Source organism: Salmo trutta, chromosome 38 (genome assembly GCF_901001165.1).
Source record: "Salmo trutta chromosome 38, fSalTru1.1, whole genome shotgun sequence".
NCBI lineage: Eukaryota > Metazoa > Chordata > Actinopteri > Salmoniformes > Salmonidae > Salmo > Salmo trutta.
The window spans coordinates 31,998,900-32,026,861 of NC_042994.1; the positions used below are offsets into that span (position 1 = coordinate 31,998,900).

Below are 27,962 nucleotides of genomic sequence, written 5' to 3' on the forward strand. Positions count from 1 at the left end.
AAGAGTCTCTCCAGATCAGAACACCAGATGGTACAGCTTGGTCTGGTCTAGCATACAGCTTGCTCAATCGGGGTCTGGGCTGGGTTTCTGTAAAGCACTTTATGACATCAGCATCCATAATGAGATGTCTCTGTGTCCCTTCTTCATGGTCACCAGGACAACGCTAGCCCGCCCCCTTCCTCCCTCCCGGAGTCCCCGTGTCGTGCCTCTCCCGGTAGCACCTTACTGCTGGGTATGAAGAGGTTGTCTGTGCTGCTGGTGGACTGCAGGAAAACAACGGGGCTGAGTGGAACTGTGAGAGGAGGAGAAGAGAAGAAAGGATCAGATTTGACTCATCAAAGTAAGTGCTGTAGTTTAGTTTGAACAAATAAAATAGATCTGCCCACTAGTATCTGTTCCCAGTAGGGCTGTCCCCGACTAATACAAATCTTGGTCGATAAATTTTTTTACGTGTATTTTTCCATATATATACACCATTCTGCCTTACTTATGTGGAATGCCAATTTATCTTACAATTTCTACTGATCTGCGTGCCAGTTATGGTTTTCATATGCACATTTTCGTGGAACATTTGAATTTCATTTATAATAACGACTTCATATCTCAAAATCATTGTCATGTGTTTAATCAAAATTCTATCTAAATGAAAATGATAAAAACCTAAAAAGTATCTTCTGTTTCCAACTATGTAAAAATAGTCTACATAAAGCCAACAAATAAAAACATTGCAGCCTGCAGGTAGAAAATATCCTGATAAAAATAAATATCCTATAAATCACATTGACTATGCATCGCCTGTCTGCAACCAACTTGAAACATTGTATCAACTATTAACATGGTCTGGCCCGAAGCTTGTGCTAGCAACCTAGTAACATTGTATAACATATTCTGGACCCTCAGAGTTTCCCTGCACCAGTGAGCTCAGGACCGACACAGCTGTAGGCTATTTGCACAAGGGATAAGAAGCAGTGCTTGACTTGGGCAAGAGCTCACTGGAGCTGAGTAGCGACACCTCAAATGTTCCTCTAATAGAATATTAGCTAAGAAGTATAGTGGTGCTCCTGCACCTAAATATAAACAGTACCAGCACCAAAAATGAGTACCGGAACCTATTTCAGTCCAAGTCAAGCACTGATGACAAGTAGGTAGGCCCATTTTATGACGTTTCCTCTGGATCAGAGCGTTACATGTTTCCCTTTCACGCTGAGTGGTTAATCAAAAGGGAGAGGGCTGTAAAGATTTTTCATATACATTGAGGAACTATTGTAATTCTCAATGGATGTAAAAACAGACTTTGTTTGCTTGCTGTTTTAGGTGAAGAAAACATTACGTTGAGAAGCTCCACAGGTCAATAGTGGTGGTGCGTTAAGCCAATCATAAATTCTGTCAAATTGGCGGGAGAGAGGTGAATTGTGCGTCTGGGCGCTGCATGGTTAATCTGACGTCTGCATTGACCATACAGCATTTACGCTGATACGGCCTCTTCAGAAGTCAGGGCATTCATACTTCTTGCGCTTTGTGGAGCAGTGCAGAGCTGTTGTCAAGGAAGTGAGTTTGTTTTTGTACAGGATGTACTGTTGACACCCTGTGGAATCCATAGGAATTGCATCAGGAAGCTATTTTACAATACGACATTTCTCTTGCATTTCTAAGAGGATGGTCTTTCCAGAAAAAGAAAAAAAAATCCGTTTTTTTTCTTTGGATTTTCTCCTACCAGATCTATTGTGTTATATTCTCCTACATTATTTTAGCATTTCTACAAACTTCAAAGTGCTTTCTTTCCAATGGTACCAATTATATGCATATCCTGGCTTCAGGGCCTGAGCTACTGGCAGTTTACTTTGGGCCCGTCATTCAGGCAGGGAGTGGAGAAAAAAGGGGGCCTATCCCTAACGGCATGTGCGAGCACACTTGTCCGGTTCACCTAGCTGAGTTAAAAGCAAAATAATATAAAAAATAATAAATCAATATTCTATTTAAACTTTCTGTGTCTGTTTATTTACCAATTTTGATGTCATATATTGAATTTGGATTTACTTCCAAAGTCAATAATTGAAACCAACCTAATTGAATCTATGACATCCACATTCCGTTGATGCCCTGCTAACCCCATATCAGATGTGGATGTGGAGATCAATAAGGATGTTAATAGAGCTAGATCAGATTTGATAAATTCCCTTACAACTCCTAAGAAGTAGATCGGATTGGATTCGGATGTCATTTTGTTCAATAAGGATGTCTAGATGAAATAAGGATATCATAAATCTAGATCAGATTAGGATGTCAAATAACAGCACAACAACATGTAAAGTTCAATAGGATTTTTATTAGCCTACAGTACTCTACAGCCACTCTGCTCTGAGGGATCTATATTAAACCTCATACAAAGACTTAATAGGAAGTTTCATCATGTGGACTTCATACATGTCTGTCTAACTAAACACTGTCTTTGACAGGAGAGAGATCAGACTCTCACGCTGACAGTGGTAAGTGTCCTTCAGGGGATCCAGACCCAGCGACGTCCAAACCAGCAGGACGACACCACTGCTCCCAGTGTGGAAAGAGTTTTAACCATTTAGGGAACCTGAAAACGCACGGGAGGACACATACAGGAGAGAAGCCATACCACTGCTCCCTGTGTGGAAAGCGATTCACCCATTCAGGGAGCCTGAAAGCACATACGAAAATACACACAGGGGAGAAGCCTTATCACTGCTCTCAGTGCGGAAAGAGATTTATCCAGTTAGGGAACCTGGAATCACATGAGAGAACTCACACAGAAGTAAAGAGGCTTTTCCACTGTTCTCATTGTGAAAAGACTTTTAAGAATTTAGGGAACCTGAAAGTGCATGAGAAATGCCATACAGGGGGGAAGCTTTTCCGCTGCTCCCAGTGTGGAATGATATTTACCCAGTTTAGGCACCTGACAGACCATGAGGTAACACACACAGGGAAGATGCCTTACCACTGCTCCCAGTGTGGAAAGGCATATTTCACGTCACATGCACTTAGTCTTCATGAGAGAACACACACAGTGCTCCCGCCCTTATCTCATATTTTTGACTGAAAATGTGTTTTTGTTTATGCCACATTAAATCAAATTGTAGAAAGTATACTCAACAACAACAACAAAAATGTTACCCTCTGTTTCTACTTGAAAAACATGTTAAAACAATTATTTAACCTTAAATTCCTCTTACTACCAAGTCAAATAAGAACTCCCAATAATATTTTTCCAATCAAGTTACAGAGCTCTACCAGGCGGTTGAGAAGTCAAGAGGGTCGTACCTACAATGTCACATTTAGAATGACATTTTGCAAAGTATTTTTACTGATCTAGATAATATCATATACATTACTTTAGGTATGCTTCAATGGCCTTTATACATAGTTAAGCATTGTTAAATGAGGACTGATCTCAAACGTGGAACAACGTATGGTAATATTCAGTTACATTTCAAATGTATGTGTTTTTCCAGGTGGTGTATACAGTAGTAGTCACACAAAATGGCTTTCTTGAATTTCAAATGGTCTAGGTTCTTCCACCACATTTCCCCCATCTTCAGACTACATTTTACGGTAATATATGACAGTGACGTTTTTTTTATTACTATTACAGACTTTGTTTTATAGGCCTATAGTCTGAATATTGATTAATTGACGCCATGAGGCATGAAATGTGGATACAACCACTTATGTTCCGTAGTAGAAGTAGTAGTCTGTTAATCATGTCTGTCTCTAGTAGTAGCAGCTGTAGTAGTAGCAGCAGCAGCTGTAGTAGCAGCAGCTGTAGTAGCAGCAGCTGTAGTAGCAGCAGCTGTAGTAGCAGCAGCTGTAGTAGTAGCAGCTGTAGCAGTAGCTGTAGTAGTAGCTGTAGCAGCATCTGTAGTAGTAGCAGCAGCTGTAGCTGTAGCTGTAGTAGCTGTAGCAGCAGTAGTAGTAGCTGTAGCAGCAGTAGTAGTAGCTGTAGCAGCAGTAGTGGTAGCTGTAGCAGTGGTAGCTGTAGCAGCAGTAGTGGTAGCAGCAGCAGTAGTGGTAGTAGTAGTGGCTGTAGTGGTAGCAGCAGTAGTGGTAGTAGTAGTGGCTGTAGTGGTAGCAGCAGTAGTGGTGGTAGTAGTAGGGGCTGTAGTGGTAGCAGCAGCAGTAGTGGTAGCTGTAGCAGCAATAGTGGTAGCAGCAGTAGTGGTGGTAGTAGTGGCTGTAGTGGTAGCAGCAGTAGTGGTGGTAGTAGTAGTGGCTGTAGTGGTAGCAGCAGCAGTAGTGGTAGCTGTAGCAGCAATAGCTGTAGCAGCAGTAGTGGTAGTAGTAGTGGCTGTAGTGGTAGCAGCAGCAGTAGTGGTAGCTGTAACAGCAATAGTGGTAGCAGCAGTAGTGGTGGTAGTAGTGGCTGTAGTGGTAGCAGCAGTAGTGGTGGTAGTAGTAGTGGCTGTAGTGGTAGCAGCAGCAGTAGTGGTAGCTGTAGCAGCAATAGCTGTAGCAGCAGTAGTGGTAGTAGTAGTGGCTGTAGTGGTAGCAGCAGCAGTAGTGGTAGCTGTAGCAGCAATAGTGGTAGCAGCAGTAGTGGTGGTAGTAGTGGCTGTAGTGGTAGCAGCAGTAGTGGTGGTAGTAGTAGTGGCTGTAGTGGTAGCAGCAGCAGTAGTGGTAGTAGTAGTGGCTAGTGGTAGCAGCAGTAGTGGTAGTAGTAGTAGTGGCTGTAGTGGTAGCAGCAGCAGTAGTGGTAGCTGTAGCAGCAATAGTGGTAGCAGCAGTAGTGGTAGTAGTAGTGGCTGTAGTGGTAGCAGCAGTAGTGGTAGTAGTAGTGGCTGTAGTGGTAGCAGCAGTAGTGGTAGTAGTAGTGGCTGTAGTGGTAGCAGCAGTAGTGGTGGTAGTAGTGGCTGTAGTGGTAGCAGCAGTAGTGGTGGTAGTAGTGGCTGTAGTGGTAGCAGCAGTAGTAGTGGTAGTAGTAGTGGCTGTAGTGGTAGCAGCAGTAGTGGTGGTAGTAGTGGCTGTAGTGGTAGTAGTAGTGGCTGTAGTGGTAGCAGCAGCAGTAGTGGTAGTAGTAGTAGTGGCTGTAGTGGTAGCAGCAGTAGTGGTGGTAGTAGTGGTGGTAGTAGTAGTGGTAGTAGTAGTAGTGGTAGCAGCAGTAGTAGTGGTAGTAGTAGCTTTTCCTTTCTTCCTCACAGTCAGACTGAATTGTACACCAATCTACAATCATAACATCAATCATATATAATTATCAAATAGTAACATCCTAAACTAGAAAAACACTTTTTTTAATACAAAACAACGACAAGGTTTTTTGGTTGACAGCTTGAGAAAATACAGTCCATCATCTTTAGAGTTCTTAGGAAGGCATTTCTAAGGCTCTGGGCTATGTGGTGTGTGCCATTTGAATCGATCCGGTTTTTAGTGAAGTACGGAACGGGAGAGTCTGATAGTGGCCTGTTTGGTGTCACGGAGAGAGAGAGTGTTCAGTTTCTTCTCTGGTTGGAGGGAGCCAGTCTGTAATCTAGGAGTTCTTCAGGGATTTAACAAATGTCAGGCAGATCTGCTCCTGTTCTGACATGAGGGCTTCCTGGTAGCTGGTGTACAGTTACGACCGGCCTAGAATTATTCTGCTGCAGGGCTCTCTTCTGGACACGCTCCAGCTTGAACGGTCAGGGTTTGAGTGAGGTCAGGATGTGACCATGGTATGCTTGGGTGACAGGCCGTGACAGCATACTTCGGAACTGGTCTTACACTGGTCTCTTGAACAATGTTTACATACTGCTTTACTCATCTCATATGTATATATACTGTCTTCTATTCTACTGTATTTTAGTCAATGCCACTCCGACATTACTCGTCCTAATATTTATATATTTATTAATTTTTTTTTTTTTTTACTTTTCGATTTGTGTATATTGTTGTGAATTGTTAGATACTACTGTTTGGAGTTAGGAACACAAGCATTTCGCTACACCCACAATAACATCTGCTAAATGTGTATGTGACCAATAACATCTGCTCCAAAATGTGTATGTGACCAATAACATCTGCTCCAAAATGTGTATGTGACCAATAACATCTGCTTAATATGTGTATGGACCAATAAAATGTGATTTGATTTGATACGTAGCCGATTGTAGATGCCCAGTTGGTCTGCTTTGGTTACAGGGGCCCTGGTCATGACATCAACCTGGCTGCTCCAGGCCAGGTCCTAATTATATATGGAGTGGATCTGACTTTTCAGGAACACACAGCATGTTAGATATCACTGTTGGAGCTAGGAACACAAAGCATGTTAGATATCACTGTTGGAGCTAGGAACACAAAGCATGTTAGATATCACTGTTGGAGCTAGGAACACAAAGCATGTTAGATATCACTGTTGGAGCTAGGAACACAAAGCATGTTAGATATCACTGTTGGAGCTAGGAACACAAAGCATGTTAGATATCACTGTTGGAGCTAGGAACACAAAGCATGTTAGATATCACTGTTGGAGCTAGGAACATAAACATGTTAGATATCACTGTTGGAGCTAGGAACATAGACATGTTAGATATCACTGTTGGAGCTAGGAACATAAACATGTTAGATATCACTGTTGGAGCTAGGAACATAGACATGTTAGATATCACTGTTGGAGCTAGGAACATAAACATGTTAGATATCACTGTTGGAGCTAGGAATACAAACATGTTAGATTTGTTTTTTTATTTAACTAGGCAAGTCAGTTAAGAACGAATTCTTATTTACAATGACGGCCTACACCTGCCAAACCCGGACGATTCTGGGCTGTATCTCCACACAGTTTGCGAACAGGCACACGTGCTCAGTGGATGTGGTTTAATGTAGTTTACAATGGAAGTTACCTGCTGCAGTGTATCTCAGAGTTCTGTGCTCAGCTCTTTTCCCCGCCAGTTACTCTCTGTGTATCGTACAATGCGTCCATATGGCAGAGGGAGAAACATAACAAGAGTGCAGAGGCCTACCCACCGTCCCTCCATAGATGAAGCCCCCATTTGTGCAGAAGTCCACCATTCGATCCCTATGGGGAATCTGTTTTTTTCCCCATCAATATAGCCATGCAGCACACTGAACATCCCCTTTGTCCCGTTTCATGCTTGGGAATCGTGAGACAGAACAATATGTCCTCGCAAATAGAATCCCCCGACATGTACAGGGAACAAAAAAGTAAACGCATGGGCATCTCGGCCTTGACAGCTAACATCCATTTGGAGAGCGTAAACTGGGGAGTTTTGGACTCGTTCAGTCAGTTTCCTCTTGATTGCTAGCAATAACATAAATTATTTGTTTACCAGTGTTCTCTGATAAAAGTATTGGTGTGAGTTTCTGTGCCTCTGCCTCCCAACACATTGTTTTCACCATATCAATTGCGGCCGGTAATGTCAAAGTCTCTGCAGTAGTGTGTGGTTTCATAGCGTAGCAGACATAGTCATTCACAGTGAGAATGATTCAATAGTGTGTGGTTTCATAGCGTAGTGGGCCTAGTCATTCACAGTGGGAATGATTCAATAGTGTGTGGTTTCATAGCATAGTGGGCCTAGTCATTCACAGTGAGAATGATTCAATAGTGTGTGGTTTCATAGCGTAGCAGGCCTAGTCATTCACAGTGAGAATGATTCAAGTGCACCGGTCAGGCCTTTTCCCTTTGATCTAAGGGCCCTCTGGTTGGATCTTTTAGATTTGAATCAATTTCATTTAGATTAAGGTTACCCACATTACACAGATTTTGAGATTAAAAAAATAAGATATAATATATATATATTTTTTTCCTCCTTATTTTGGAAATTCTCTAGCGACTCCATTTTAATATCAGGCGAATATTAGGTAACACTTCATCTTTTAAGTTCCGTTATTCAACCAAGCTTCATAGACTTACATTTTGGCGAGCACGAATGACTAGCTCACAATTTTAAACATAACTTTTCATTCATGTGTTTAAAAATATTTATTTGATGGTTAAAGTAATTGACCCATTGTCAAACGCACTGTTAAATGATTTAACAATTTAAAGTATTTTATGATGTGAACCTTTTGTGAACCCGTTTTTTTGCCGTTGGGATTTGGGCATCAGACTTCAGAGCCCTTTATTGCAAAGTTGGGGGTTGCATTTTGGGGCGGCACGGAGGGGCCGGGCCTCCCGTCCAATGGCCGGCGGAGGAGGCCTCCGCAACGGGCCAATCAGGGTGGTGCAGAGATGGCGTCCAATCAGCAGACGTCGCTGCTGGCTTTATAAACTTCACATAGGCATTTGGCGGCTATACTTCGACTGTGGAAGAAGGAAGCGCCATGGCCAGAACCAAGTAAACCGCTCGCAAATCCACCGGTGGCGAAGCAGCTCGCCACAAAGGCTGCGCGCAAGAGCGCCCCGGCGGCGTGAAGAAGCCTCACCGTTACATGCCCGGCACCGTGGCTTTGAGAGAAATCCGTCGTTACCAGAAGTCCACTGAGCTGCTGATCCGCAAACTGCCCTTGCAGCGCCTGGTGAGAGAAATTGCCCAGGACTTCAAGACTGACCTGCGCTTCCAGAGTTCTGCCGTGATGGCCCTGCAGGAGTCTAGCGAGGCCTGCCTGTTCGAGGACACCAACCTGTGCGCCATCCACGCCAAGAGGGTGACCATCATGCCCAAGGACATCCAGCTGGCCCGCCGTATTCGCGGAGAGCGCGCTTAAACGATGACCTGATCTCCAAAATCCCTAAGAGCCACCTCCCATATTTCCGTCAAAAGGGCACACTTGTTCCATTTCTACACGTCCCTCTACATTTCCCACCATGTATGTTGTTGACGAACACGTCGTGTTCCCTGCTCTCGAGTCACTACAGACCGTGGTTCGATTCCAGGCTGTATCACAACCGGCCGTGATTGTAAATAAGAGTTGGTTCTTAACTGACTTGACTAGTTAAATAAAGGTCAAATAGAAATGAAAGCTGCGTATTGCACGTTTTACTTGGCGGATTTCTAGCTTCAATATTATCTGCTAAAGAGAGGGATGTGACCACGAGAATGTGATTAGATGTATATTAGTATGCCTATAGTAGAACAGTCAAATGTTTACAAAGGAGGGGAAAATACACTAGCAGGAATTGAGTGATAGTAATAGCCATCTGGCAAAGAGTCCCAATAATAGTGTTGACTTTGAAAGTCCCATATTGCAGTGCTGCTGAGAGACTCATGCTGAGGGGAAAACTTTCCCATGGAGCACGGAGGCCATCTAGTGGTTAAACGCGGGTACTGCCAACGCGTGAGCACCTCATAGTGGCTCCCTATCGGTATTTGATCTTCAGCCCAGCGTTTCCCAAACTCGGTCCTCGGGTCCCCAAGTGGTGCACGTTGTGCTTTTTGAGAATCCAATTGCTCTTGTAATGTAACATCAAAAAAAGCATCAAATGAAATCACCAAACAGTACAATGTAGAAATGTTCCCTGTTGTATAAAGTGTTGTTTGAAGGCCCCGTTGGGAGTCTGTCAATTGCTTTGTGAAAATCGCCATTCCATCATTCCCGTCTCATGTGACCGTTGAAGACGGGTCACAATCCTTGGTGGCAAAAACTCCATGTATTGATCAGATGATTACAACGTGCGTTGGGATGCTAGCGGAAACTTTAACATTCGTAATAAGCATGGTAACAAGCATTCATTGTTACACCCCTGTAATTACAGACAGCAATTACCACCAGTTAGATGTTACTATTACAGAGTAACTAGGAATTATTGTAATTTATTACAATATTTGTTACAGTGTAATTACATATGTAATTGCAGTGTACTAAAACAGACATTCAAATGAAGTGCTACCGAATATTGAAAGGAGAGGACGCTTTCAGAATGAAAAAGGAGGAAGAGGAGGAGATAGAAGCTTTCAGAATGAAAAAGGAGGAAGAGGAGGAGATAGAAGCTTTCAGAATGGAAAAGGAGGAAGAGGAGGAGATAGAAGCTTTCAGAATGAAAAAGGAGGAAGAGGAGGAGATAGAAGCTTTCAGAATGGAAAAGGAGGAAGAGGAGGCTGTCACATTGAAAGAAGAGGAGGATGTTATAGTGAAAGAAGAGGAAGAACCTTTTGGAGTGAAAGAGGAGGAGGAGGAGAGGAAGATTAACACCAGTGAGATGCGTCATAAAAACAGGGGCACAAATTCTGCACTTGTTGAACTAATGTGTGGTTCAGTACTGTAGGAATTTCACTTGTTGAACTAATGTGTGGTTCAGTACTGTAGGAATTTCACTTGTTGAACTAATGTGTGGTTCAGTACTGTAGGAATTTTTATAGAGGCAATCTGTGATTGGTACATGCATTTTTGGTAAATGTGTTTTTTGCAATGACTTACGACAGAATAAAAAATGTAGTGAATATTTGTCTTATCTTCGTTTCTCACTCCAGTCAGCAGATGGCGACTTAAGTCTTTCAGTTGAGGCCTCTTGCGTGACGTCTAATCTAGTGGACGGGAAAGGACACTTCAATAACAACACGGTTACTGATTCAACCATCTCGCTAGTCAACATAAAACTTAATATTGAATCTTTTGCTATTTTTGTGTATATTCATCTCAGTGTTTTAAACACACATTTGGTTAAGTATCTACTGGTTAAATGAACATAATTTACTTGTTACATTTGCAAATGTGTTAAGGTTATTTCTGAACCTAGCACTAGGCTAGTCGCTAGCTAACATCCCCGGACCATGAGCACACTTAGATACTCCACCCCTGCTAAAGAAGAAGAGATCTGTTGCACAGAGAAAGAATCTCTGGGGCTGAACTTTGTCGTGAAAGAAGAACATGAGTATATTACAATGAAAGGAGATAAAGACGTTTTTAGAATTAAACAGGAGGAAGAGGAGGCTATCATATTGAAAGAAGAGAAAGAACCTTTTGCAGTGAAACGGGAAGAGGAGGTGCTCACATTGAAAGAGGAGGATGTTACAGTTAAAGAAGAGAAAGAACCTTTTGCAGTGAAACGGGAAGAGGGGATAGAGGCTGTCACAGTGGAAGAAGAGGAGGTAGAAGCTTTCAGAATCAAAAAGGAGGAAGAGGAGCTAGAACCTTTAAGAATTAAAAAGGAGGAAGAGGTTATCTCATTGAAAGAAGAAGAAGAGGATGTTACAGTGAAAGAAGAAGAAGAACCTTTTAGAGAGGAGGAGGAGGAGGCTCTCTCAATAAAAGAGAAGGAGGAAGGAGAGGAGGAGGAGACAGAAGATCTGATTAACACCAGTGAGTATTGGCTTAAAAACAGGGGCACAAACCACCCTTGTTAAACTACATTTACGTTTTTTACATTTACGTCATTTAGCAGACGCTCTTATCCAGAGCGACTTACAAATTGGACTAATGTGTGTGTGGTTTTAAAGGAGCATTCTACTGAAGTTATACACATGACTTGTTAAAGGGACATGCATTTTTTACTTTTAAATTAATTGTATATACCCTACCACAAACTTACCCCAAACTTTGCCCCGCCCCCCCTATGCTTTAGCAGCGAACAACGCAGACGGAATCAAATCAAATATTATTTGTCACGTGCAAATTCCAAAAGGTGTAGACCTTACCGTGAAATGCTTACTTACAAGCCCTTAAACAATGAAGTAAATAAACGAAAGTAAAAAATAAAATTAAAAGTAACACAAGGAGGATGCACGGCACTCGACCTTCGCCTCTCCCGAGTCCGTATGGGAGTTGCAGCGATGAGACAACACTGTAACTACCAATTGGATACCAGGAAATTGGGGAGAAAACGGTGTAAAAAAGAACAATAACAAGGCTATATACAGGGGGCACCGGCATCGAGTCAATGTGCGGGGGCAGAGGCCAGTCCAGGCAATTTGTACATGTGGGTAGGGGCAAAGTGACTATGCATAGACAAACAGTGAGCACCAGCAGTGTAAAAACAAAGGGGGGTGTCAATGTAAATAGTCTGGGTTTCCGTTTGATTAATTGTTCAGCAGTCTTATGGCCTTGGGGTAGAAGCTGCCAAGAAGCCCTTTGGACGTAGACCTGGCGCTTCGGTACCGCTTGCCGTGCAGTAGCAGAGAGAACAGTCTATGACTTGGGTGACTGGAGTCTTTGACAATGTTTTGGGCCTTCCTCTGACACTGCCTAGTATAGAGGTCCTGGATGGCAGGAAGCTTGGTGCCAGTGATGTACTGGGCCCTACACACTACCTTCTGTAGCGCCTTACGGTCGGATACAGAGCAGTTGCCATAAAAGGCAGTGATGCAACCAGTCAGGATGCTCTCGATGGGGCAGCTGTAGAACCTTTTGAGGATCTGAGAACCCATGCCAAATCTTTTCAGCTTCCTGAGGGGGAATAGGTGTTGTCGTGCCCTCTTCACAACTGTCTTGGTGTGTTTGGACCATGTTAGTTTGTTGGTGATGTGGACACCAAGGAACTTGAAGCTCTCAACCCGCTCCACTACAGCCCCGTCGATGTTAATGGGGGCCTGTTCTGGCCTCCTTTTCCTGTAGTCCACAATCAGCTCCTTTGTCTTGCTCACATTGAGGGAGAGGTTGTTGTCCTGGGACCACACAGCCAGGTCTCTGACCTCCTCCATATAGGCTGTCTCATCGTTGTCGGTGATCAGGCCTACCACTGTTGTGTCGTCAGCAAACTTAATGATGGTGTTGGAGTTGTGCTTGGCCATGCAGTCGTGGGTGAACAGGGAGTACAGGAGGGGACTAAGCACACACCCCTGAGAGGCCCCCGTGTTGAGGATCAGCGTGGCAGATGTGTTGTTCAGGATCAGCGCAGCAGATGTGTTGTTACCTACCCTCACCACGTGGGGGCGGCCCATCAGGAAGTCCAGGATCCAGTTGCAGAGGGAAGTGTTTAGTCACATGGTCCTTTGCTTAGTGATGAGCTTTGTGGGCACTATGGTGTTGAACGCTGAGCTGTAGCCAATGAACAGCATTCTCACATAGGTGTTCCTTTTGTCCAGGAGGGAAAGGGCAGTGTGGAATGCAATTGAGATTGCGTAATCTGGATCTGTTGGGCCGGTATGCAAATTGGAGTGGGTCTAGGGTATCCGGGAGGATGCTGTTGATGTGAGCCATGACCAGCCTTTCAAAGCACTTCATGGTTACCGACGTGAGTGCTATGGAGTGGTTGACATTTAGGCAGGTTACCTTCGCTTTCTTGGGCGCAGGGACCATGGTGGTCTGCTTGAAACATGTAGCTATTACAGACTCTGTCAGGGAGAGGTGAAGACACTTGCCAGTTTGTCCGCGCATGCGCCGAGTACACTTCGTGGTAATCCGTCTGGCCCAGCAGCCTTGTGAATGTTGACCTATTTAGAGGTCTTGCTCACATCGGCTACGGAGAGCGTGATCACACAGTCATCCAGGAACAGCTGGTGCGCTCATGCATGCTTCAGTGTTGCTTTCCTCAAAGCGAGCATAAAAGGCATTTAGCTCGTCTGGTAGGCTCATGTCATTGGGCAGCTCGCGGCTGGGTTTCCCTTTGTAGTCTGTAATAGTTTGCAAGCCCTGCCACATCCGACGAGCACCAGAGCTGGTGTAGTAGGATTCAATCTTAGTCTTTTATTGATGCTTTGCCTGTTTGATGGTTTGTGTGAGGACATAGCAGGATTTCTCATAAGCTTCCGGATTAGTGTCCCGCTCATTGAAAGCGGCAGCTCTAGCCTTTAGCTCAGTGCAGATGGTCTAAGACACTGCATCTCAGTGCAAGAGGCATCACTACAGTCCCTGGTTCGAATCCAGGCTGTATCACATCCGGTCGTGATTGGGAGTCCAATAGGGTGGTGCACAATTGGCCCAGCGTCGTCCGAGATTGGCCATGGTAGGCGGTCATTGTGAATAAGAATTTGTTCTTAACTGACTTGCCTAGTTAAATAAAGGTTGCACACACACACACACACACACACACACACACACACACACACACACACACACACACACACACACACACACACACACACACACACACACACCACACTGACCAAAAAGTTATTTTGCTGGCATTTACGTATGTCCCCATTACCAGTAAAACATAATCAAAACCCATTTCTTTCACTTCTGTTTCGTTGTTCATTTGTTCAGTCGTTTCATTCTCAACCAGGATTTCTCATACTATGGAACGCCGTTTGGGTCTTTGCATATCAAATAACACTATTTGACGTGTCAAATAAGCTTGTTGACCAACCAGGACCTGAATATGACTGCACGTCACATAGTTATTACACATTGATTACACTATCACTCGTATTTCATATGTCACAACGATTCATCGATACGTATGCTATGATCCTGGTAAAGTTGTCTCGCGCACCTACAGTGCTGGTCATAAAAAAAAGCTAGCTAGCTCATGGATGCAAACAATGTTCATCCCCAAAAACATAGCAAAACGACAATCTGTTTCAGTAGCTATAATGTTAGCTTGCTAACTATATAGCTAGGTGTCATCATCTAAAATAACCCCCATTTATAAGACAGTTCTTATGTGATTAATGGTGGTTGGACCCATCTATGTGAAGCTAGCCACAATAAGGATTAGCCGCAATAGTGGACTTTGCGGTTAGCCTTTAAAATTAAAGTATGGCATAATTCTACTTTTTGTATTCATTTGCATCACTGTCAATGACATACTTTTATTTTGAAGGCAATCCGCAAAGTCCACTATTGTGCCTAATCCTTATTGTGGCTAGCTTCACAACATATAACCCGGTACGGTTGAACCTCACTAGCCAGATGAAGTTAGCTGGCTGCTTATAACGTTAGCTTTGGGCAACAGGGTTAAGTAGCTGGCTAGCTAACGTTATTTATTTTCATGAACTAAAGTTCAATTTCAATAGGCGAACAACAAGTGGCAACCTAGCTAATACTTACTCACAAGGATTCCTAAATAATTGCTAAGAATAATGAAAATGACTGCAGTTTTATACTGGTCATTGTTTTCAGGCTGGTTGTATTGTTGCTAGTGAGGTACCAAGCTAAAGCTAGCTACCCCAGAAGTTGCGATCGAACAAATTATGTTTTATTATTGTAAACACATTGTTCGTGTCCGGTGTTTGCAGACTTTTTTGTACAGCTTTGACAGTGCTACTGTATCTTTTTTGACACGCAAAGACACAAACGGCGTTCCATAGTATGTATGTGGTGAAGCTAATAGCAGTGACGCTATTGCTGTGTAACTCCGGTAGGGCAACATCTGAAAAATAGCGCACTTGGTAGTGTGTACCGGTGCTCGACCAGTCGGCGAAAGCCAACATAAACCACGGCAGAGAACAGTTGCTTGTCAAGGGCAATGAATTCCATTATCTTGGCTTTAATGGATTTCGCCTTTGAGTTGTCTCGCTGAAATGTTCTTACTCTTTCAAATGACTGCTCAACTTGTTGACTGCCTAATCCACACAGCAGACATTGTGGGCTAGGTTAGGAATGCTGTGTTGCACGTGTAGCGCAACATTTTACATGGCTTCATTACGTCATGTACAGTTGAAGTCGGAAGTTTACATACACCTTAGCCAAATACATTTAAACTCAGTTTTTCACAATTCCTGACATTTAATCCTAGTAAAAATGTCCTGTCTTAGGTCAGTTAGGATCACCACTTTATTTTATGAATGTGAAATGTCAGAATAATAGTAGAGAGAATGATTTATTTCAGCTTTTATTTCTTTCATCACATCACAAAAGTTTACATACACTCAATTAGTATTTGGTAGCATTGCCTTTAAATGACAGAGCTGGTGTAACTGAGTCAGGTTTGTAGGCCTCCTTGCTCGCACACGCTTTTTCAGTTCTGCCCAGAAATGTTTTATAGTTTTGAGGTCAGGGCTTTGTGATGGTCACTCCAATACCTTGACTTTGTTGTCCTTAAGCCATTTTGCCACAACTTTGGAAGTATGCTTGGGGGTCATTGTCCATTTGGAAGACCCATTTGCAATCAAGCTTTAACTTCTTGACTGAAGTCTTGAGATGTTGCTTCAATATATCCACATAATTTCCCTTCCTCATGTTGCCATCTATTTTGTGAAGTGCACCAGTCCCTCCTGCAGCAAAGCACCCTCACAACATGATGCTGCCACACCCGTGCTTCACGGTTGGGATGGTGTTCTTCGGCTTGCAAGCCTCCCCCTTTTTCCTCCAAACATAACAATGGTCATTATGGCCAAACAGTTCTATTTTTGTTTCATCAGACCAGAGGACATTTCTCCAAAAAGTATGATCTTTGTCCCCATGTGCAGTTGCAAACTGTGGTCTGGCTTTTTTATGGCGGATTTGGAGCAGTGGCTTCTTCCTTGCTGAGCGGCCTTTCAGGTTATGTCGATATAGGACTCGTTTTACTGTGAATATAGATACTTTTGTATCTGTTTCCTCCAGCATCTTCACAAGGTCCTTTGCTGTTGTTCTGGGATTGATTTGCACTTTTCGCACCAAAGTACGTTCATCTCTAGGAGACAGAACGCGTCTCCTTCCTGAGCGGTATGACGGCTGCGTGGTCCCATGGTGTTAAAACTTGTATACTATTGTTTGTACAGATGAACGTGGTACCTTCAGGCATTTGGAAATTGCTCCCAAGGATGAACCAGACTTGTGGAGGTCTACAATTTGTTTTCTGAGGTCTTGGCTGATTTCTTTTGATTTTCCCATGATGTCAAGAAAAGAGGCACTGCGTTTGAAGGTAGGCCTTGAAATCCATCCACAGGTACACCTCCAATTGACTCAAATGATGTTAATTAGCCTATCACAGCTTCTAAAGCCATGACGACATTTTCTGGATTTTTCCAAGCTGTTTAAAGGCGCAGTCAACTTAGTGTATGTAAACTTCTGACCCACTGGAATTGTGATACAGTGAATTATAAGTGAAATAATCTGTCTGTAAACAATTGTGTCATGCACAAAGTAGATGTCCTAACTGACTTGCCAAAACTATAGTTTGTTAACAAGAAATGTGTGGAGTGGTTGAAAAACGAGTTTTAATGACTCCAACATAAGTGTATATAAACTTCCGACTTCAACTGTACATACATTTTTAAAAAGGCACACGTAGTCTCCATATCAATGCATACACACAAACTATCTAGGTCAAATAGGGGAGAGGCGTTGGGCCGTGAGGTGTTGCTTTATCTGTTTTTTTAAATCCAGGTTTGCTGTTTATTTGAGCAATATGAGATGGAAGGAAGTTCCATGCAATAATGGCTCTATATAATACTGTACGCTTTCTTGAATTTGTTCTGGATTCGGGGACTATGAAAAGACCCTTGGTGGCATGTCTGGCGGGAAAAGTGTGTGTGTCAGAGCTGTGTGTAAGTTGACTATGAAAACAATTTGGGATTTTCAACACATTGTTTCTAATAAAAAGAAGAAGTGATGCAGTCAGTCTCTCCTCAACTCTTAGCCAAGAGATACTTGCATGCACAGTATTAATATTATCCCTCTCATTACAATGAATTACAATGATGTCACAGTAGTGTCACCAGTAGTACATTTACCGTAATTACCATAATGTCTAATATACAATATATGTTTGGTTACGGTAATTTCTTTTAATGCATTCACTATGTTATTACAGTCTTACCATTGTCATGGACACGTTGTTTGCAGAGAGCACTATCTAGGCTACACTTGTGAAAAAAAAGTTAGGGTTTATTTCATTGCATTTACGAGTTTTATTTGGAGCGCTCCTGTCAATCTTGAGTAAGGACACTCGCCTGATTACACATAGAAGTAGGCCTGTAAAATACCTGGCCTGATTATACATAGAAGTAGGCCTGTAAAATACCTGGCCTGATTATACATAGAAGTAGGCCTGTAGGCTACCTGGCCTGATTACACATAGAAGTAGGCCTGTAGGCTACCTGGCCTGATTACACATAGAAGTAGGCCTGTAAGGCTACCTGGCCTGATTATACATAGAAGTAGGCCTGTAGGCTACCTGGCCTGATTACACATAGAAGTAGGCCTGTAAGGCTACCTGGCCTGATTACACATAGAAGTAGGCCTGTAGGCTACCTGGCCTGATTATACATAGAAGTAGGCCTGTAAGGCTACCTGGCCTGATTACACATAGAAGTAGGCCTGTAGGCTACCTGGCCTGATTACACATAGAAGTAGGCCTGTAGGCTACCTGGCCTGATTACACATAGAAGTAGGCCTGTAGGCTACCTGGCCTGATTACACATAGAAGTAGGCCTGTAGGCTACCTGGCCTGATTACACATAGAAGTAGGCCTGTAGGCTACCTGGCCTGATTACACATAGAAGTAGGCCTGTAGGCTACCTGGCCTGCGCGCAAATGTAGGCCTATAAATGTGCACATTTGGGGGTCTGATACTATTTCTGATTGTCTTAACTCACCATAACTGCGGAGCTTCTCAAAGTCATTTTTTTTCTTCGCCTCAAACAGCAAGTTAACAAGGTCTGTTTTTATTAACATCCATTGAAAATGATAACAGTTCCTCAACGTAGCCTATTTAAGGAATCTTTTCAGCTCTCTCCCTTTGGAAAACCACTCATCATGAAAGGGAAAAATGTCCTGCTCTGATCTGGTGGAAACGTCATAAAATAGGCCTACCTGATTACTAATTATCCCTTGTGCAAGTAACTCACTGGCACGTAAAACATCCAGAAGACAAACTGAGCTCCGTACCCAATGAGGAGGGCTCCATATAGCTCCACATTGACATGATTGGTTGACGGTAGGTGAGGGCGGGAGGTCCTGGATTAACACAAAAACTCACTTCCTCGACAACTTCCTTCACAACAGCTCTGCGCTGCTTGGCGAAGCGCAAGAAGTATGAATGCTCTGACTTCTGTAGCGTAAATGCTGCACGGCCAATCAGCCGTTGGATTGACCATGCAGGGAATTTTAGTATTGTAGTACCGTCTAGGGGTCTGGGTAGTATTAGCTGGCTGGTTGGATGAAGTCAGACACTAACGTCTAAGGGCTCTGGCTAGAGGGATGATGTCAGATGCTAACGTCTAAGGGCTCTGGGTAGTGTTAGCTGGCTGGAGGGATGAAGTCAGACACTAACGTCTAAGGGCTCTGGCTAGAGGGATGATGTCAGATGCTAACGTCTAAGGGCTCTGGGTAGTATTGGCTGGCTGGAGGGATGAAGTCAGACACTAACGTCTAAGGGCTCTGGCTAGAGGGATGATGTCTGATGCTAACGTCTAAGGGCTCTGGGTAGTGTTAGCTGGCTGGAGGGATGAAGTCAGACACTAACGTCTAAGGGCTCTGGCTAGAGGGATGATGTCAGATGCTAACGTCTAAGGGCTCTGGGTAGTATTAGCTGGCTGGAGGGATGAAGTCAGACACTAACGTCTAAGGGCTCTGGGTAGTATTAGCTGGCTGGAGGGATGAAGTCAGACACTAACGTCTAAGGGCTCTGGGTAGTATTAGCTGGCTGGAGGGATGAAGTCAGACACTAACGTCTAAGGGCTCTGGGTAGTATTAGCTGGCTGGAGGGATGAAGTCAGACACTAACGTCTAAGGGCTCTGGGTAGTATTAGCTGGCTGGAGGGATGAAGTCAGGCACTAACGTCTAAGGGCTCTGGGTAGTATTAGCTGGCTGGAGGGATGAAGTCAGACACTAACGTCTAAGGGCTCTGGGTAGAGGGATGATGTCAGATGCTAACGTCTAAGGGGTCTGGGTAGTGTTAGCTGGCTGGAGGGATGAAGTCAGGCACTAACGTCTAAGGGCTCTGGCTAGAGGGATGATGTCAGATGCTAACGTCTAAGGGCTCTGGGTAGTGTTAGCTGGCTGGAGGGATGAAGTCAGACACTAACGTCTAAGGGCTCTGGCTAGAGGGATGAGGTCACACGCTGATGTAACAATTGCTTACCACCATGGGCTACTGTATGCTGAAGCTTAAACTCTATTGGACCAGTTAGTTTCTCTACTGGAGCAGTAGGGAGAAATGAAAACCGCACAACTGAATAATTTAGGGAAAAGGATGCCCGGCTTGTATTTGGTAAATACAAATTCTTACAAAAAATCAATCACCTTGAGTAAATATTTATATGTGAAATTTGTACAATGAGCTCAATATAAATTAAATACATCAACAGCGCAATAGACTTAGATATCGGCCATGTATCCCACCTTATGTTGCACATTTTGGGGAATATTCAGAGGTGGAAACTTTCCGTGGGAATATATGGGAAGTACCGGAAATATTTGGAAATTAATGTTAATACCATTTAAATGTATATGTTTTTTGCATTGGATATATTTATCATATGGAGACAGAAACATAAACCTTTTACCTTATCATAAGTAGACATAATTGCAAATGATTAAATCCTTCCAATAGAAATAAAGAAGTCGGTAATCGGTGAGGATGACGAATGGTTCCTTGGCGCCCTCCAGCCAGTGTCTCCACTCCTCTATTGCCAACTTCATCGCCAGGAGCTCACAATCACTGACGTCGTAATTCCTCTCTGCAGTGGACAGTTTCTTAGAGTAAAATGCACATGGGTACAATTTCTGTGGATTACCCTGTTGTTGAGACAGAACTACCCCCCACGCCCACCTCTGAAATGTAGTTTCTGTGGATTACCCTGTTGTTGAGACAGAACTACCCCCCACGCCCACCTCTGAAATGTAATTTCTGTGGATTACCCTGTTGTTGAAACAGAACTACCCCCCACGCCCACCTCTGAAATGTAATTTCTGTGGATTACCCTGTTGTTGAGACAGAACTACCCCCCACGCCCACCTCTGAAATGTAATTTCTGTGGATTACCCTGTTGTTGAGACAGAACTACCCCCCACGCCCACCTCTGAAATGTAATTTCTGTGGATTACCCTGTTGTTGAGACAGAACTACCCCCCACGCCCACCTCTGAAATGTAATTTCTGTGGATTACCCTGTTGTTCAGACAGAACTACCCCCCACGCCCACCTCTGAAATGTAATTTCTGTGTATTACCCTGTTGTTGAGACAGAACTACCCCCCACGCCCACCTCTGAAATGTAATTTCTGTGGATTACCCTGTTGTTGAGACAGAACTACCCCCCACGCCCACCTCTGAAATGTAATTTCTGTGGATTACCCTGTTGTTGAGACAGAACTACCCCCCACGCCCACCTCTGAAACGTAATTTCTGTGGATTACCCTGTTGTTGAGACAGAACTACCCCCCACGCCCACCTCTGAAACGTAATTTCTGTGGATTACCCTGTTGTTGAGACAGAACTACCCCCCACGCCCACCTCTGAAACGTAATTTCTGTGGATTACCCTGTCGTTGAGACAGAACTACCCCCCACGCTTACCTCTGAAACGTCCACCACCACCACAAAGGGTATCGTGGGATCTGGGTGTTTGAGCAATGGGGTGTAGGTGAAACGTCCCTTGAGTAGACAGAAGGCCTCGTTGGCTGCTGGGCTCCACACAAACCTACGGGAACCAACTTTGAGGAGAGAGGTGAGAGGAGCGGCGATGGAGCTGAAGTTCCTAATGAAACGGTGGCAGAAGTTGGCAAACCCCAAAAACCATTGTAACCCCTTTATGGTGGTTGGGACTGGCCATGACCTGACCGCATCTACCTTCTTGTCGTCCATCCTCACTCCCTGCGGGCTTATTTGGTAGCCTAAGAAGGAGACAGCCCTCTGATGAAGTTGGCACTTCTCAGCCTTGGCGAACAGGTGGTTAGCCAGGAGGCGTTGCAGGACTGCCCGAACGTGAGTGATGTGATCCTCCAGGGTAGCTGAGTAGACCAGGATGTCATCGATATACACGACCACCTGGTGTCCGAGCATGTCCCTGAACACCTCGTTAACGAATGCCTGGAACACTGACGGAGCATTGGCTAAGCCAAATGGCATCACCAAGTACTCGTAGTGGCCAGACATTGTGCTAAACGCAGTCTTCCACTGATCCCCCCTCCTGGATGCGGATGAGATTGTAAGAACTCCGCAGGTCCAGTTTGGTAAAGAACCGGGCCCCGCGGAGCTGTTCGATGGCTGCCAGCACCAACGGAAGAGGGTACCGATACTTCGTGGTGATTTCATTGAGTCCTCTGTAATCAATGCGTGGACGTAACCCTCCATCCTTCTTGGCCATGAAGAAGAAACCAGCCGACGCAGGAGAAGTGGACGTGCGGATGAAACCTTGTTGGAGCCCCTCTTGGATGTAATCCCTCTCTGCCCTCCGGTGGAGGATCGAAGATACATTTAAAACAGAGCCATGAACCCCTCCATATGAATCTAGCTCCTCCTCTCCTCTCTCCCAGACTGCCGTGGCACATTCCAAACGCCCGCACAGTCAGCAGAGAAATAACCGTGGCAACCTTGGACATCTCGGTGGTGGGAGCTCCCATCCGGTGCGTAAAGTAGAGGGAGCACTGAAATAGGAAGCCACGGCATTTAAAATGGGGTGCCGTCGTATTTATCCGGGAGGGACAAATGGGCACCGCTGACCTGAGCGGGTTGCTGAATGGGCTGTTTTTGGTAGCTCGACTGGTTGTAGAGTAACCTCCGGGGAAAAACTCATTCTGATTGTCAGGGCCTGGCTCCCCAGTGGGTGGGCCTATGCCCTCCCAGGCCCACCCATGGCTGCACCCCTGCCCAGTCATGTGAAATCCATAGATTATGGCCTAATGAATTTATTTAAATTGACTGATTTCCTTCTATGAACTGTAAATCTGTAAAATATTTGAAATTGTTACATGTTGCGTTTATATTTTTGTTCAGTATATATTGAAAGCAGGTGCTTCCACACAGGTGAGTCAATGTGCTAACACGAGGTACCAGAATCTCGCAGTATCCCTTTAAAGCCACAGTGTAAGATGTTTACCATCAAAGAGTGGGCCACCAACAAAACATTATTACCAATGGATCAAATGCAGCCTATGACATTGATTGAAATACTGCAGTCCTCAATATCTATTATTATAGAGCTCTGCTCAGCCAAAAAACATGACATTATCTATTATTGTAGTCCTCTGCTCAGCCTGTAACATGACATTATCTATTATTATAGAGCTCTGCTCAGCCTAAAAACATGACATTATCTATTATTATAGAGCTCTGCTCAGCCTGTAACATGACATTATTATTATAGAGCTCTGTTCAGCCTAAAGACATGACATTATCTATTACTACAGAACTCTGTTCAGCCTTAAAACATGACATTATCTATTATTATAGAGCTCTGTTCAGCCTGTAACATGACATTATCTATTATTATAGAGCTCTGCTCAGCCTAAAAACATGACATTATCTATTATTATAGAGCTCTGCTCAGCCTGTAACATGACATTATCTATTATTATAGAGCTCTGCTCAGCCTATAAACATGACATTATCTATTATTATAGAGCTCTGCTCAGCCTGACACATGACATTATTATTATAGAGCTCTGCTCAGCCTGTAACATGACATTATCTATTATTATAGAGCTCTGCTCACCCTGTAACATGACATTCCATGAGAGCAAGATTCTAGTTGGAACTCTACATCTTTTGTTTTTCAAATTACACCAATATTCTTTTTAAATTAGATTTTTTTTGTAAACTGGCCTCAGGTTGAGGGATCTGATTTGGATTCAACCTCCTAGCAAGAGAGTTGTGGAGGTTTCATTCAGGTCTCTATTTAAATAAACACTCTGTCTTTGGCAGGAGAAAGACCAGACTCAGAGGAACCAGAGACGTCCAAACCAGCAAGACGACACAACTGCTCCCACTGTGGGAAAGGGTTTAACCAGTTAGGGGACCTGAGAAGACATGAGAGGACACACACAGGTGATAAACCTTTCCAATGCTCCCAGTGTGTAAAAAGTTTTTCCTCATCAGGGTGCCTGAAAAGACATGAGAGGACACACACAGGAGAGAAGCCTCATCACTGCTCCCAGTGTGGAAAGAGATTTACTCAGTTAGGGAGCCTAAAAATACATGAGAGAATACACACAGGGGAAAAGCCTCATCACTGCTCCCAGTGTGGAAAAAGTTTTAACCGGAAAGAATACCTGAAAGAGCATGAGAGAATACACACAGGAGAGAAGCGAGATAAACCTTTCCAATGCTCCCAGTGTGGGAAGAATTTTTCGTTGTTAGTGATCCTGAAAATACATGAGAGAATACACACAGGGGAGAAGCGAGATACACCTTTCCAATGCTCCCAGTGTGGAAAGAGTTTTAACCTGAAAGGACAACTGAAAAAGCATGCGAGAATACACACAGGGGAGAAGTCCTACCACTGCTCCCAATGTGAAAAGAGTTTTGCCTGGTTAGCTGACCTGAGAAGACATGAGAGGACACACACAGGAGAGAAGCCTCATCACTGCTCCCAGTGTGGAAAGAGTTTTAATCAGAAAGGAAAACTGAAACAGCATGAGAGAATACACACAGGAGAGAAGCCCTACCACTGCTCCCAGTGTGAAAAGAGTTTTAGCCAGTTAGGTCACATGAGAAGACATGAGAGAATACACACAGGAGGTAAGGATGTAGGCTGCTGAACAGTGGGACATAGGACAGATGTACGCTCCTGAACAGTAGGACATAGGACAGATGAAGGTCCAATACATGGTGGGACAGTAGGCCCCAGCGACTCTGAATGTTTCTTGACTTTCCAGTGTTTTCTCTCCTGCATGTATTATAAAGGATTGTGTCCAGAGACTGAATGTGTCTTGTGTATTGACTTTCCAGTGTTTTCCCTCCTGCATGTTTTATAAAGGATTGTGTTTGTGGATTTGTTTTCTGGGTGCAGGTTTTGGTTTGTGCCCAATGCACAGCTGATTCAAATAACCAACTCATCATCAAGCTTTTCTTATTTGAATGGGATGTGTAGTGTTAGAGGACCTGAAATCACATGAGAGAATACAGAGGCTTTGTTCTGACTGTTGTTTTTGACTGAGAATTGTTCAGATTTTTTTCTCTTTTCCTTTAAGTTGTTGAAATGTTCCGGATTGACTCATCTTCATGTCTTAAAGTAATGATGGACTGTCGTTTCTCTTTGCTTATTTGAGCTGTTCTTGCCATAATATGGACTTGGTCTTTTACCAAATAGGGCTATCTTCTGTAAACCACCCCTAACTTGTCACAACACAACTGATTGGCTCAAACGCATTAAGAAATTTCCCAAATTAACTTTTAACAAGGCACACCTGTTATTTGAAATGCATTCCAGGTGACTACCTCATGAAGCTGGTTGAGAGAATGCCAAGAGTGTGCAAAGCTGTCATCAAGGCAAAGGGTGGCTACTTTGAAGAATCTAAAATATATTTTTATTTGTTTAACACTTGTTTTTTCATAGTTTTGATGACTTCACTATTATTCTACAATGTAGAGTATGGTTACAATTTAAAACTCTTGAATGAGTAGGTGTGTCCAAACATTTGATTTGTACTGTACCTTGTCCATAATATAGAGGCCTATGGGATATTCATTGAAGAGGTTAGGAAGGAGGATGGTAAATGTGATCTGCATATTGGCATACCTTTGTATGCCTCCTCGTCTGTATACCTGCAGACGTAGACACAAAAATGAGCCGTTCAGTCATTTGCACCCAATACAGCTAGCCTTCAACATATTCTAATCTCTTTGTTGATTGATATGAATTGAATTTAGTTAATTTTCTGTTTTAGAGGGGCCCCTGTGTTGCGGATCAGCATGGCTACAGACGTGAGTGGTACTGAGCGGTAGTCATTTAGGCAGGTTACCTTCGCTTTCTTGGGAACGGGGACTATGGTGGTCTGCTTGAAACATGTAGGTATTACAGACTCAGTCAGGGAGATGTTGAACATTTCAGTAAAACCCTTGCCAGGTGGTCCACGCATGCGCTGAGTACACGTCCTGATAATCTGTCTGGCCTCGCGGCCATGTGAATGTTGACCTGTTTAAAAGTCTTGCTCACATCGGCGTCGGAGAGCGTGATCACACAGTCGTCCGGAACAGCTGGTGCTCTCATGCATGCTTCAGTGTTGCTTGCCTCAAAGCGAGCATAAAAGGCATTTAGCTCGTCTGGTAGGCTCGCATCACTGGGAAGCAGCTTGGTAAATTGACAGTTATGTTAGAAGCCTAAAGGTTTTTTTCCCAGGCGATAACAGGACTACACTGATAACTCCAGCTTGGTTCCTATGTTTCCTGGCTCCCCAGTGGGTGGGCCTATGCCCTCCCAGGCCCACCCATGGCTGCGCCCCTGCCCAGTCATAAGAAATCCATATATTAGGGCCTAATGAATTCATTTCAATTAACTGATTTCCACACAGTTGAGTCAATGTGCGAGGTACCAGAATCTCGCAGTATCCCTTTAAAGCCACAGTGTAAGATGTTTACCATCAAAGAGTGGGCCACCAACAAAACAGTATTACCAATGGATCAAATCTATGACATTGATTTAAATACAGTAGTCCTCAATATCTGTTATTATAGAGCTCTGCTCAGCCTAAAAACATGACATTCCATGAGCGCCAGATTAGAGTTGGCGATAATATACTGTGTAATATCTGCTATGACACTTTTATCTAAAGCAACTTAGTCATGCGCGCATACATTATAACATATGGGTGGCCCCAATGGGAATCGAACTCAGGACCTGTGGCATTGCAAGCACCATGTTCTACCAACTGAACCACAAGGAGCTCTACAGTTGTTTATAAAAACAAATAATTGTTTAAATTATTAAATGTTTGAACACTGGCCCTGATTTGGATTAAACTTCATAGGAAGTCAGTTTTGTCACGTGGAGGTTTCATTCAGGTCTCTCTACTTAAATAAATACTCTGTCTTTGGCAGGAGAAAGACCAGACTCAGAGGAACCAGAGCCAGAGACGTACAAATCAGCAAGACGGCACCACTGTTCCCACTGTGGAAAGAGTTTTACCCGGTTAGGGTCCCTGAACGTGCATAGGAGATTGCACACAGGAGAGAAGCCTTTTCAATGTTCCCAGTGTGGAAAGAGTTTTACTGAGTTAGGGCACCTGAAAGCACATGAGAGAATGCACACAGGGGAGAAGCCTTACCAATGCTCTCTGTGTGGAAAGAGTTTTTCCTTGTTAGCGAGCCTGAAAAGACATGAGAGGATCCACACAAGAGATATGCTTTTCCAATGCTCCCAGTGTGAAAATTGTTTTTCCTTGTTAACAAGCTTGAAAAGACATGAGAGGAAACACACAGGTGATAAGACTTTCCACTGTTCCCAGTGTGAAAGGAGTTTTACACGGTTAGGGAACCTGAAAAAACATAAAAGAATACACTCAGGAGAAAAGCCTTTCCACTGCTCCCAGTGTGGAAAGGGTTTTACAGAGTTAGGGAACCTGAAAAGACATGAGAGGACACACACAGGAGACAAGCCTCATCGCTGCTCCCAGTGCGGAAAAAGTTTTACCCAGTTAGCACACCTGAAAGTGCACGAGAGAATCCACACAGGAGAAAAGCCTTACCAATGCTCAGACTGTGGGAAGACCTATTCCTCATCACGGTCACTTAAAAGTCATGTGAGAATCCACGCAGGAGGGAAGAAGTCTTACCCTAGTTTGTAAATTGATATATTTCACATCACATTGAGTTCATTTCTTCTCCTAGTGGGTAAATTGATATTTCACATCACATTTTGTTAAAATGAACCAGATAACATACTGAGTGCTCCCATTGTCTTATATTGTTGACTGAGAATGTGTTTACCTGTTTGTACCATATGAAATGAAATGGTACAAAGTATACTCAAACATATATTTGTATGTTTTTATTAGAAAACATTAAGTGAATATGGAGTATGTCAGTTTGAATAGAGTAGATCAGATTCCATGTGTTTAAATGGTCCTTTTTTAAACTCTGACTGTGTGTGTTTATCTGCATGTGTCATTCCTCCAGCACTACAGATAATCAAGTGATATTTGGATGTGATGCATTTGTTCCATTGTTTACATTTGCATTGTTGGCCCACTCTGAAGATTTGTATCTTACAGAGTGTGGCTTTAAGGCAACGGTGTCAAACTCAATCAGCAGACTGGCCATATTGATAAAACAACTAATTTGCCAGTCATAGACTATGATGTTTATTATAACAGAAAATCATGCCTA

The 27,962-nt window shown here is 43.6% G+C and overlaps 1 protein-coding gene and 1 pseudogene across 1 annotated transcript; both read left to right on the plus strand.

The window, feature by feature from the left end:
* On the plus strand, positions 1-27,557 carry LOC115177675 (gastrula zinc finger protein XlCGF17.1-like). Its single transcript, XM_029738623.1, has 4 exons — positions 1-30; positions 157-340; positions 23,562-23,684; positions 26,676-27,557. The coding sequence occupies exons 1-4, from the start codon at positions 28-30 to the stop codon at positions 27,419-27,421; spliced, it is 1,056 nt and encodes a 351-aa protein (XP_029594483.1). The 5' UTR covers positions 1-27; the 3' UTR covers positions 27,422-27,557.
* Positions 8,278-8,687, plus strand: LOC115177699 (histone H3.3-like; annotated as a pseudogene).
* Positions 27,558-27,962: the final 405 nt, after the last annotated feature.

Bases quoted from the DNA above. Each gene is read 5' to 3' on its own strand.
- LOC115177675 (XM_029738623.1), top strand. The intron at 341-23,561 runs GTAAGTGCTGTA...TGTCTTTGGCAG, and splicing joins ATCAGATTTGACTCATCAAA to GAGAAAGACCAGACTCAGAG. The intron at 23,685-26,675 runs GTGATAAACCTT...TGTCTTTGGCAG, and splicing joins ACATGAGAGGACACACACAG to GAGAAAGACCAGACTCAGAG.